General features: G+C 43.3%; 1 protein-coding gene across 1 annotated transcript in view; it reads right to left on the minus strand.

Annotated features, from left to right (window-relative positions):
- Positions 1 to 9,519, minus strand: part of tut4 (terminal uridylyl transferase 4) — a 110,568-nt gene extending 101,049 nt beyond the window's left edge. Inside the window, exons 1-3 of the mRNA XM_084308379.1 lie at positions 9,387 to 9,519; positions 8,287 to 8,846; positions 3,797 to 3,951 (exon numbers count right to left, since the gene is read on the minus strand). Of these exons, the coding sequence (XP_084164505.1) occupies positions 3,797 to 3,951; positions 8,287 to 8,758 (627 nt within the window). The 5' untranslated portion in view covers positions 8,759 to 8,846; positions 9,387 to 9,519. The remainder of the gene's footprint in view (positions 1 to 3,796; positions 3,952 to 8,286; positions 8,847 to 9,386) is intronic.
- Between the last annotated feature and the right edge of the window lie 3,309 nt (positions 9,520 to 12,828).

Genomic DNA, 12,828 nt, shown 5'->3' on the forward strand with positions numbered 1-12,828 from the left:
ATACTCATAACTCGCTGAAATATTGACGGATTTACAAACGGTTTGGTTTATTACAAGCATTATTAACACTTTAGTTGCCAAAGGACGAGTTTAGGCGTCCTTCCCCGCCATGCTCAAGTTGCCGAAGACGCCGTAACTCGTCTTTGATATCAATATTTCAAAAATCTGTGATCGGAATCATATTTCCTTTCCGGGGCCCTGAGACACAAGTGTGATCTCCTCTCAATCCTCTAGCGGTTCAAGACCGCCATCTGGTGGCCGATCGGCAGATCGAAAAAACGGATGTTACCTTTAACCCGGCAGGACTCACTCCATATGTGGTCCGGGCACTCGCTAATGTTAGAGAGACTCAGTCTTCACACAGTGAACATCGATCGCTGCAAATAACTCGAAAAAACAACATGATTTGGACGTATATATTATTATACAACCTGGAAATGGACCGGGTATTTCAACATCCCATAATGGAAAACTGTCTACCCCACGCTGATCGCCCAACGGCCCGCGGAGACTGGGGTGAGTTTTAGCGTGTAATATTACCGTGTTCGACACCAACTGCTATGATGAACATTTGACCCACATTAGATGAATGGTAAAACGTTGCCCACGGAATTATAAACGATCCCCCGCCCATCCGGTCAATATCAGATGATACGTAGAAACTTCTAGAAGTACGTCCAATTGAAATGTTTGATCTCGCACAGATTCCTACCAAACTGTATTTCATCATCAATATAATGTATTTGGGGCTATAAATCACGTTCTGGAGAAAGCTGCAGAAAGAGATGAAAACGTACTTATACTTTAGATCATATTTTAGTATGAATATGTGAATGAAAAAGTTTAACGTTGCTACACCATGAACAATACATATAGGACCTTGAATGGGCCCTAATAATGGCAATCTAGCAATAGAATTTAAAAAGTTATAGCCCTGCAAAGAAGGGGAACTTCTCCATGTTAAATAGAGCTGGCAACGGATGGTATATCATGAATTTAACCTTAGGCAATCAAAGTGTTAACGTGGCTATGATTCAAGCGGTTTGTAAAAAAAAAACGTAATTTTTTTTTTTTTAATAAGTATGCAGTATCATAACTACATATTTGATGTTTATAGCAAACCAACCAGTTTGTAAATCAGTCAATATTTCAGCGAGTTATAGGCCTGCCGCGATAAGCAATAAATCGATTAATTGCCGCGATAATTAAAATTAATGCAATGATTTTGACGGGCGCGATTAATTGCTATTTGCGCGTTTGTTTTAATGAGGCGGAACCAGTGCCCCTTGTCAGTCACTGTCCCGTGTTGGGAGGCGGGCCGCTGGCTTTACTACAGAGCACAGCACAGGAGCTCCGTGGGGCAACGCCACATAGTTTAACTACATTTCTCAATAGTGTTGCTCCTTTTAACCAAGTAGCGTTATTTTATTTATAGTGTAACGTTAGCTATTTTTAGACCCAAGTAGTTACTCGCTACTGCCCGGAGAAACTGGACTGCTAAATAAAGATGAAAGATCGAGTGTTGATTCTCATTCAATGCTAACAACATTAGCTAAATAGCTAACAAACGAAATACAACGTATAGCATAGCTACAACACAGAATAACGTTAATACAATTACATGCATCATTGTTTACAATGAACGGGTGGGGCTAGTCAAAGGACTGGACACGGGGACAAGTTAAACATGAATTCATTTATTATAACCTGGTATGTAGTTTCGAGTCGTGCTGCAGTGCCTACGCACCACAGCTATTCTATTATATACTGCTTTGACGCTTCCTCCTCATCGTTGATTGCCTGTAGTAGCTGCATCTAACGTTAGTAGCTAACGTTAAAACTAACCTAAAGTTAGTTGTTCACCAACAATCTCAATATTAGTTTTATCATTAGCTCAAAAACACAGAACCGGACGAGACAAGTTGTCGGCTCATAGGTTCTGCTAGGATAATCACAACAATACTTCCGGTCCGGTCGGTGGGCTTCAAAATAAAAGTCTAAAACACCGGAAAAGACGGAGCGGTGGGCTTCAAAATAAAAGTTTTGGGAAATAAATTTCCCAAAAAAAATTCTCTAACCGGTCGCAATAATATCGCTTATCGCGATATTTTCGGGGGCAATTAATCGCCCAGCAAAATGTGTTATCGTGGCAGGCCTAGCGAGTTATGAGTATTTTTGTCTGTGCAGCTCACTCACTCTCACTCAAGGCTGACCCTCCCAAGATGGCGGCGGTTCAGTGACGCTGGTGACTCTGCCTTAAGCTATCTAGTGTTCTATATATATCTATGGGCTAAATGGCTAACGCAAGGTATTTAAAGATGGTGGCTATGTTGTTTTTAAGCAGGAAGTGTAGTGAGCGTTCAACCTTTTCTGATTGGTTGAAATGGCCTTCATGTCTGAACAACATCGCCGCCTACTGCTTTGGCATTGTACTACATGTATCGGTTGCTGGTTTTCCAGTCGCCATTGAGTATGCGGTTATTCACCTGTGGACAGAGGTTTATTTTTTTCAAAACTTCTGTGTCATTAATACCCGTGATCGTGTGGACCCGGCCCCCACCTAGCTCATTTACTAGGCTTGATCTGTAATTTCTTTGACTGTGTAAATACTAGCTCTATGCACATAATCAGACTCTTGAAGAGATTGACTTGTAGGTGGAAAATAAAAGTATTTTCTCACTTTTATAACTCATACCTTAAAAAAATGTAATAGATACAGCTTTAGCTAATGGTTACAAACACAAAATGTAAACATAGCGTGTATAGCATCAAAATTCAAATTCAGGTGGTATGAGCTGGTTTCACATACATGGATCAGGCCTAGACATGGCAAAGGATTTCCCCCCAAATGAAGCAATTTTTTTTAAATCATCATCATCAAACCTTTATTTAACCAGAAAATAAAAACCCATTGAGACAGGTCTCTTTTCCAAGGGTGATCTGGCCAAGGCAAGCACAAATTATGACAAAACATACATAACAAGACACGATACACATACAGTAGACTTAACTACCATACAACCGATATTTTAAATGAAGTCAAAAAATATATATATACAAGCACAATAAAACAATAGCAATCAACCAAAATTTTAAATTCAACATCAAAGCAGGAGCAGCAGGTGGAAAGGATTTCCGTTATTTTAGTTTAAAACAACACAAGAAGATCGGAGATGCCAATTAGAGACGTGTCTGGAGGTCATTCCAGGCCCAAGGACCACAATTTTATTAAAAATAAAAATCTAAAACTACTCTTAATCCACATTAGGCTTACCGCGGTAGTCGTGATAATGGGTTCATCCATAAACTGAACATGTCTGGACAGCAGCTATGTTTAGGTTTCACTTACAGAGTAGTTTCAACTTCACATGAAGGAGAAAAAGAAGGCTCTAGAGACGACACATTACACAACAATCCCGGAGGAGTTGGCAACATTTCAGATTAAACCCTGTAGCAGCGAAAGCGCGACTAGAGGGGAGCTCAGAGAACCAGTCCAGCCCAGCAACAGTATGTGATCAATCCGTCAATGAACAGATTATTCAGGTTTGCTGTCAGTCCTTTTATTTTTTTAATTAGAACCTATCGTCAACTCTGCCTGTCCAACAAATGGATACTAATATTGAAAATCAATTCAAAACAAACGTAGACAAACAGACAGTGGATCAGTGTAGCGGTGAAGATCAAAGAAAGCGCTCTACATATATGGAGCGTAATTTTGTTAAAACGTCAGTCTATCTTCACTCATTCAATCTGATAATGAAAAGCTCTCTCCTCCAGTTCCATCTCAACTCCTTACCTTCAACAGCCTGTGGATGTAGTCCCTGTGGAGGCGCTCCTCGGCCTGCCGGAGACCCAGCTGCTGCTCCGTCAGGGACCCTCCCTCCATGGCTGACCCTGCCGATGTGCCCCCCTCAGCGGGCCGACCACCCAGCAACGGCCCAGCCCTAGTACCTGCACAGACAGACCAACGCTCCATGAAGACACAGCGTTGCATTTGGTCCAAAGAAAATAACCACTGCAAGTGAACTTGTTACTGTATAACCAAAGTCTGTCATGAATAGCTGCCTAGATGTGTGTATATTACAGCCCCTGCGTGCTGTGTATCAACAAATCCTTAGTATATATATTAACAATGCCTTCCTTCGATGAGATATAAACTGTAATAATATGTATTATGTTACATCATTTGTACAGGTTATTGGACATGTTCATAGATCTGTTATAAATATATATTGCTCTGTACAAAGCTTTAACTAGTCAAGACACTAGGCGACAGTCTTGACAGTGTTCTTAAAACAACGGCCAATGCCCAGTACAGCTTGATTTAGATATGACATATGTCTAGGGATGCACCGAATGGGAAATTCTTGGCCGAAACCGATACCGAAAATAGAAAAGTTGGCCGAAAACCGAATGCCGAAAGGCCGAAAATGATTCATAGAATAGAATTTTTTTACCAATGTTGTGGAACATTACGATTATGGAAAAATATATGATTATGGCAAAACTTAATAAATAAATAATCACTATTATGGGTCCATAAAACATTTATTCAGCACTTCTGAATGCATACAGTACATCTTTTCTCTGGCTGCCGCGGCGGACATCTGTGCTCTACTGAGCGCACCTTTCTAATCCCCAGATGAATGTGCTCTCTTGACTCGGCACAGTAGACGCGCGACGTGTATGCTCGAGAAAGATTATATTATCAACGACAAGACAGCGTCAATGTGAGAAACACTATCCCCCCCCCTCTCGCTCTGAAGAATATGCATATTAGATCACTCAGTGATTAACCGCGACGGGCATATAGTAAAAAGGATGTTAAAGACGCATTTATTGGACGCATTGCGCACAGAGTTTACATAGAAACACCGCGACTCCCGACAGCGCGACATCATCACAACAACACGCGTTAGGTTACAGGTTGTTTCTGTTTCGGTGATGTATTTTTGGTGAAAAAAGTTAAAAACGCTTTCGGTCGAAAGCCGAAAGGCCATTTTTTTGCCATTTTCGTCCGAAAACTTTCGGTGGCCGAAATTTCGGTGTATCCCTACATATGTCCAAGAAAAATCACATCTTGTTCTTTTCTTGCTAATCTCGTCTCCCGTCTTGTGTGAGACACGACAAACCCCCTAAACGCATCTTTGTTTTCCTTTTCTCATCTTTGTTTTAATTTGTCATTCCCAGCTGGTACTTAATTGTAAGTCTGACCAGAGCTCTCACCTTCTGGTCAGACGCTCTTGTGTACACATGTCTCTGATTGTAAACTGAGGATACTTTTTCTGTGGCCACAGAAACAGAAATAAACTGTTCTATTTTTATATAAAATTTGACTCGTCTGAAATTCTACAGTTCAGCGTCTTGACCCATTTTAAATATTCCACACCTAAACATAGCAAAGAACACAGCAAAATGTACTTTCCGACGGTTATACAAGGTAGGAAAAGTATTCAGCTTGTAGTAGGACTATAGAACAGAAAACGTGTGTTTATTCAGGTGGAAATGTGAATAGAAAGAAAACTCCATTGGATATCTTTAACACTTTGATTGCCCAACCCGAGTTTTCTCGGGTTTACCCCCCACTCACGAGAATTTGTTTTTCTTTATATTAGCGATCTGAAATCATATTTCATCAACCGAGTCTACCGTTGGAAATCCAGCCACTCCAGGCGCTCAGATGTGAAAAAAGCACCCCCTATCGTCTCCCAGATGGTAATTCACCCTGTTGGATTGAACTCAATGAAAATGAATGAGAAATTTTACTTCTCACTCACGCAGCCGGGGTCGATCAGCTCCACTAGTGAGCCTCAGAGCAGCGGGGATTATGCGTTTTTACAGTATACACTGTGAATCAATAAAAGGATAGATTTTTTCGAATGGCGATCAGGAATTGGAATAATCCATTTGGATACCATCTGATCTCAGGTAAGGAATCTATGTTACCAGTTTTAGGATAATCAGACTCGTTTTCACTGAGATATAAGCTTTTATGTGATATGGCTGTTTCACTGTGCGAGCGGTCAGGAAATAGGTAGGGATGCCCCGATCACGTTTTTTGCCACCGATACCGATCACAGATCGTCGTGAGCCATATCGACCGATACCGATCGTTTTTGATAAAAAAATAAATAAAACTTATTTTATATAAAAAATAAAATTATAAAATATATATATTATATAATTAGACTTGTACTTGTATTATCTGCGAGACATCGCCACCACGCAACAAGCTCCACTGTCTGTGTGTACTCTAGTAGCCTCCAGCTACGGCCAGGATTCTCCGGAGCTGCAGCTGGACCTATACTCGAGTAGCCTCGAGCTACGGCCAGGATTCTCCTGCGCTGCAGCTGGACCCTATTGGTATAACATTACTGTGCTCAGCAAGCCCTCAGCTCGAATACGCGTCGAATCAGTGTTATAAGACATTGATATCAGGAGCTATCTGTAGCTACTGCTAGCCGGATATATAACGTTGATACAGCGCCTCAGTGAATTATTTAGTTCAATGGGACATTTCGTTTTGAACAGTGAACTAACTTGCGCTAACGTGAGCTAACAGAGTATCATACACGTCTCTACTAGACTATTGCTGGAGCGTTTGTTGATGTCAGGAGCTATCGGTAGCTGGCCGGCTAGATACCGTTCGGTTAGACAATGCCTCATCATGTATTAAACTAAAAGTGAATAGTTGACTGGGTCATTTTAACGGTAGCTAACGTTAGCTCAGGGAGACGCCGTCCTCCCATCCCACTAGACTAGACCCGTGTTTACATGCGTGCGGGAGGGGCTGGAGGAAGAAGCAGACGCCGCACCACCCAGCGAGTGAGATCGGTTTTGACCATCGGCGAAAATAAAGCATTATCACAGATCACATATTTATACTGATTATCAGCCGATAATGATCGGTGGCAGATCGATCGGGGCATCCCTAGAAATAGGAGAATCGATTTTCAGCTTGCGGCCAGAGCGTGCATGCGTACACATATACTATCGATAATCTAGCGTTTATTTGAAAACGATTCATAAATAGACTGAAAAATGACAACGTTCTAGTAGGGCTGGGCGATAAAACGATAACGATAACTATCGCGATAAATTATTTCCTCGAAATAAACATGAAACGTGGTCGCAAAGTTTCGATATATCGATTTTCCAAGCTTGGATATGAGCACGCACTAACAACCAATCGGTGAAGGAGATGGCCGAGAGCGAAGGAGACCAGGAAGGAGACCCAGCGCTGCACCTCTGGGTAGAGAGGTAGGACTCACTCAACAACAAGGCTTGCTAGGCTAACTAGCTTGCACGGCGACGTTTTATATATTTACGTGCAGAGTATGTGTGCGCTGTGAATTCTGAGGCCACGTTCATAGTAGTGTGGGGTATACAGTGGACGTCGTTTCAATATATTGTGGCGGAAGAGAGTATTTTAGTGTCATATTTATTACATTGCCATGAGATATTCCGCTTGTCGGCTAACTTCTAACGTGCGCGGACTGATGACGACATCAACTCGACTCGAGACATTCGCAGCAGCATAATAAGACAACAGGCTGGCTAGGCTAACTAGCTTGCACGGCGACGTTTTATATATTTACGTGCAGAGTATGTGTGCGCTGTGAATTCTGAGGCCACGTTCATAGTAGTGTGGGGTATACAGTGGACGTCGTTTCAATATATTGTGGCGGAAGAGAGTATTTTAGTGTCATATTTATTACATTGCCATGAGATATTCCGCTTGTCGGCTAACTTCTAACGTGCGCGGATTGATGACGACATCAACTCGACTCGAGACATTCGCAGCAGCATAATAAGTTAATTAAACTTGACATACATTATATCGACGATAATTATCGATATCGAATTATATGAAAATAATTTTATAATTTTATCGCGATAACGTTTTTGGTCATATCGCCCAGCCCTACGTTCTAGAATATTCCAGTAAAGGGCAATCATCATGGAATGTCTTCATTTTCCCATGAAGACAAGTGCTTTTCAAAATGCTAGAAAACAGAAATGAAGCGATAAAAAAACAATCTGCTACGACAATGTTGACTGGAAAATGAGTCTCTGATAAGCGACGGGCAGATTAGACACATAGCCATAATTTAAAACATAGATTAGGCGATATTAACGCTAACATTGAAGTGGTGATGGGCATTCAAGGAGGTAAAACGGAATTAAGCTTGGGCAGTGAAAGTGTTAAGAAGAAAATAAAGGGAAAACGGTTTTAAAAAAAAACAGGGCTCAGGGGGTTAAAACACATGTTGGAACTTAACACACCAAGGGACTCGTCCTTCAGCAGAGCGGCGTTGCTGGACTTGGTCTGCTCTGTGAGGACCTTCTCTGGTGTTCTAGGCTCCAGAGCAGCGCCAGCCGCCCTGCCCTCTGAGGGGCTCTGACCTGCAGACAGAGGGGCCCTGGAGTCAGGACCTTGCCCTGCAGACGGCTGCCCTACCGCTCTCCCTTTGACCCTCTCCCCAGAGCTGGTCCTCCCAGTCAACCTACGGGACCTTCCCCTCCCCTTATCCTGGGGACAATCCACAGAGGTCTTGCCAGCCCTGCTGCCTCCCTGGCTACCTATGTCATGGTCATCCTTGGTCGTGGCAGGGCAGTGCTTGCTGCGGCTGGCAGACTTGATGCCCTCCCTCTGTCCCGGAGCCTCTTTATTGGGCTTGATGGGCTGAGCTTGGGCTCCCCTTGCCTCACTGCGTGACGGCTTCGCTGCTTTTAAGGGGCTTGAAGACTCATCCATGCCTGCCTGCCTCCTTCTGTGTGTTTGTGAAGGAGGAAACAACACCACGAGGATGAGGATGACCAGGAAGACGCAAGCCAAATGAAACCTGGGAAGAGACACGTGTATCATAAGCTCTATGGTAAATCGGCCAATTCAACAACAACAACAGTTAACGTCACTAGTCTACGATCAGATCACGCCAACTTAAACCACCACCCCGACACACCAATGTAATTAAGTATGCATTTGTTTTATTTGGGCATCCAGCTGCCCCCCCCCCCCCCCCCCCCAACACCATATCATAATAAACAGAAGCCAGCCGTGCAGTGATGCCAACGCTACCAGCTACACTTCAGAGTCAACAACGAACGAAGCAACGAAGAGTCGTTATTAGGCTACTGCACGAAAAAGCACAGCAATAAATTAAAAACAAATAAAAAATCCTCCCCGATGATCTGGCAAGCGAGCGTGTTGACTTCATAAGACCTGTTTGCTAACTTAGCCCGTTAGCTCCGCTAGCTAGCTAGACAAATAACACTGCTGGCATAACACATTAGCACAACAACAAGTGAAGCAAGCTGTCGAAGGCAGCGCAAAACAGAAATACGTTAGACCATCTATGGTGGAAAAACATGCGCCGACTTACGTTTACGGCGGCGAATTTAAAAATTCCAATTATTGTTTAGCGGTCTCCATATTCCTGTTAGCTAACAAGTATATTGTTTCTCAAATCCCACGGCCCTCTGATCAAAACAGCAACCATGGACGCCATGTTAAATACATAGCCCCCACTGCATTGTGGGAGCGCTTGAGGAGGAGGAGGAGGAGGGGCGTGGTCGGGACGGACTCTGCCCTCCTCCTTCTCGTTTGTTTCTACTCTGCTCCCGCCTCCCCAGAGCCATAATAATCCTCCCCTACTTCTTCTTCACGCCGGGAGGCGTCTATACTTTCCACAACAAACTTGTGTTTCCGCGTTCGAGTTTTGCGCTCTGATTGGCCAGGTCATGTGACATGTGCGCCAATCGTGGGACGGCAAGTTCTGCGCCTATTTCCGCGTCGAACAGCCTGCAAACTACCTAACGCCTAGTTTATCACTGGTTAAGCTTAGTCGACTCTTTCGCAGTTGGTTAAGGTTAGAGTTTGGAATCAGGGCAGGCGTTCTATCGCCATGCTCTAAGACAAACTCTAACCTTAAAGGCCAACTTGCAGGTTGTATTTTTGTTCAATAAACAATGTGACTAGGCCAACGCTGACTTTCATGAAGAGGGGGGAAAAAATTATCGAAATTGACCCAGTTTTAGCATTTTTATCAAACATTTTGTCGACCAAACCACAAGCTCCACGCACATGCATATTTTAATCCATGGATCAATAACGTGCGTGTGTCATCTTAATGCTGACGTCAGGTGCAGGGCAGCGAGGGGCTCTGAGAGTCACACACAGCTAGTGGCAGGAAGCAGAGAGCCTTGCTACTACTAGCTGAGGAGTGATGAATGAAAATGTATCTGTTTCACCTAACACTATTGCTCCGTGATCATTGTTATATTGACAAGGCTTAACCCGAGGTTCAATAAGATTCCTTTATTGACTCGTTCGTATATCTGCATCCATTCATGTCACTCACGTCTGTCACGTTCCTCTCCTCTGTGTGTCGCCCTCCTGGTGACGTCACAATAACAACGACAATCAAAGAGGTTCAAACCCGAACCTAATACATCACATCCTTCTCTTTAACATTTTTTTTCTTTCAAACAGAACTTAGTATTCTACCTTTGTTTAGCTTGAACTCTTGCTAACACGTCCTATTTCCCAAAAACAAACTTAACCAACATTTCCCAACTTAAATGTTTACTCAGAGCATCCACCTGCTGTAAATGAAATAACATGTTAGTCACAGACAACTTTCACTTTAAAGGACCCTGTAACTTAAACCCACTTGAACCATGACATAATGCAAAGCACTTAATGCGAAAACTTGAATATGAAAATACTCCAACAACATGCATATGAAAACACTCCAGTTACTCTCTGTATCTAGGAGGTAGTTTAACTGGTCTACCAGACCTAGTCTGATACGGCTGCGTTTCAGATTGTCCATCATGTGTCTCTGTTTGGTCTGCAACACCTGTGTTCTCTGCTGAACGTGTGCGTGTTGCCAGATTTTCTCTTGTGTCACAGTCCATGTTCTGGTAAGCATCCTGTTCATTTGTAGATAAGTTCTCTCCTCCGTTTGTCTCAGGTATTTTCTGTTTCTCCTGTACTGTCTCCCATCCGGTGTGCGAACCACATATGAACGTGGTTGGTCATGTTTGTGCAGGACCACGGCCGGCTGCCATGTTTCACCTCTTTGAACCCTGACGTTTTCTCCTGCTTGTAGGTCAGGCAGTCTTTTTGTTTGCCTGTCGAAGTAGAGTTTTTGTTTCTCCTGTTTGTCACTCAACTGCCTATGCACGTATGTAGTTACTTCTGGAGTGAGCAGTGATGTCGAGGCAGGCAGTTTTCCTTTCAGCCGCCGTCCCATGAGCAACTGTGCCGGTGATAGTCTTACACCTTCCAGCGGTGTGTTGCGATACTCCAATAGCGATATGTAGGGGTTGCCATTACTTCCTTCTGATTTCTTCAGCATATTTTTGATAGTCTGTACTGTTCTTTCTGCTTGCCCATTTGACTGGGCGTGACCGGGACTCGACGTGGTGTGGATGAATTCCCAGCTTTCTGCAAAGTCCTTGAACTCAGCACTGGAATACTGAGGACCATTATCCGTGAAGACAACATCAGGAATGCCATGTCTGGCAAATATTGATTTCAGTCCGACAATGACACTGCCACTGGTAGTGTCTCTCAGTTTTGTGATTTCCGGGAACTTTGAGAAATAGTCCACACACAGCAGGAACTCAGATCCCTTATAATGAAAGAGATCACTCCCTACTTTTGACCACAGTCTGTCTCGTACTGGGTGTGGGAGCAACGGTTCTCTCTGATTGTTGTTCCTGTTCTCATTACATATGGCACACTGAGATACCATCTCCTCAATTTGTGAAGACATGCATGGCCAATATAAAATGTCTCTGGCTCTTTCCTTGCAAGTGTGACTCATGGATTTTGTTAATCATTTCTTGTCTCAACTGCTGCGGAACAATGAGCTTCGCTCCCTTGAACATCAGACCATCTGCGTGTGAGATTTCTTCTTTAAATGTCCAATAGGGTTGAATTTCTTTTTGTACAGCACTTCTGTCTTTCGGCCATCCCTTGAGTGTGGTTTCTTTTAGTAGCTGCATTTCGGGGTCTTCTGCCGTTGCTGTTCTGAATGTGTGCAGTTTCTCCTCTGATATCGGCAGCTGCAGAGTGATCATATTCACTTCCAAGTCTTTCTCCAATAGATCTTCTTTCTGCTCTTTCAGGAACGCTCGACTTAGAGCATCTGCAATATGAAGTTTCTTGCCTGGCCTGTAGGTGACTTTTAGGCTGTACCTTTGCAACCTAAGCAGCATTGACTGTAGCCTCATAGAAGCTTGGTGTAAAGGCTTTTTAAAGATGCTCTCCAAAGGCTTGTGGTCACTCTCAACGTGTATGCTTTTTCCATAAACATACTGATGGAATTTTTTCACATCCATAGACTATAGCAAGTAGCTCTTTTTCTATCTGTGTTATGGTTTGACACCGACCCCAAACGCTAACGACACAAGAGAGTAGGATTCAGAGTTGCCAAATACGAGGGCTTGTTTATTTGGTAATAAGAATAAGTGAAACAGGGAAAGCAGGTCAACAAGAACAGGTACAATGAACAAGGGGCAAAGTTCTGCTGCTCTGCAGCTTCTCCCGGAAGGGTAGTCTTGGGAAGCAGGAGCAGACCTCTGTACCGCTCTGCAGAATTCTCACGGCGGATCTCTCAGATGTTGTGCAAGACCGAGAGAGGGAGAGAGGGAACGAGTCAGTGACAGAGCAGACTTGAAACGAGCAGGAGGACAGGGTGTAATATTCTTCGTGTTAACAACACAGTGATGTGCAATATTCCAAAAACAGCCCAAGTGAATATCTTCATGTAAACACACAGTGAGCAAAAATCCAAACACTGTCCAAATGTGAAA

Source organism: Notolepis coatsorum (assembly GCF_963971535.1).
Source record: "Notolepis coatsorum genome assembly, chromosome: 2".
Taxonomy (NCBI): Eukaryota; Metazoa; Chordata; class Actinopteri; order Aulopiformes; family Paralepididae; genus Notolepis; species Notolepis coatsorum.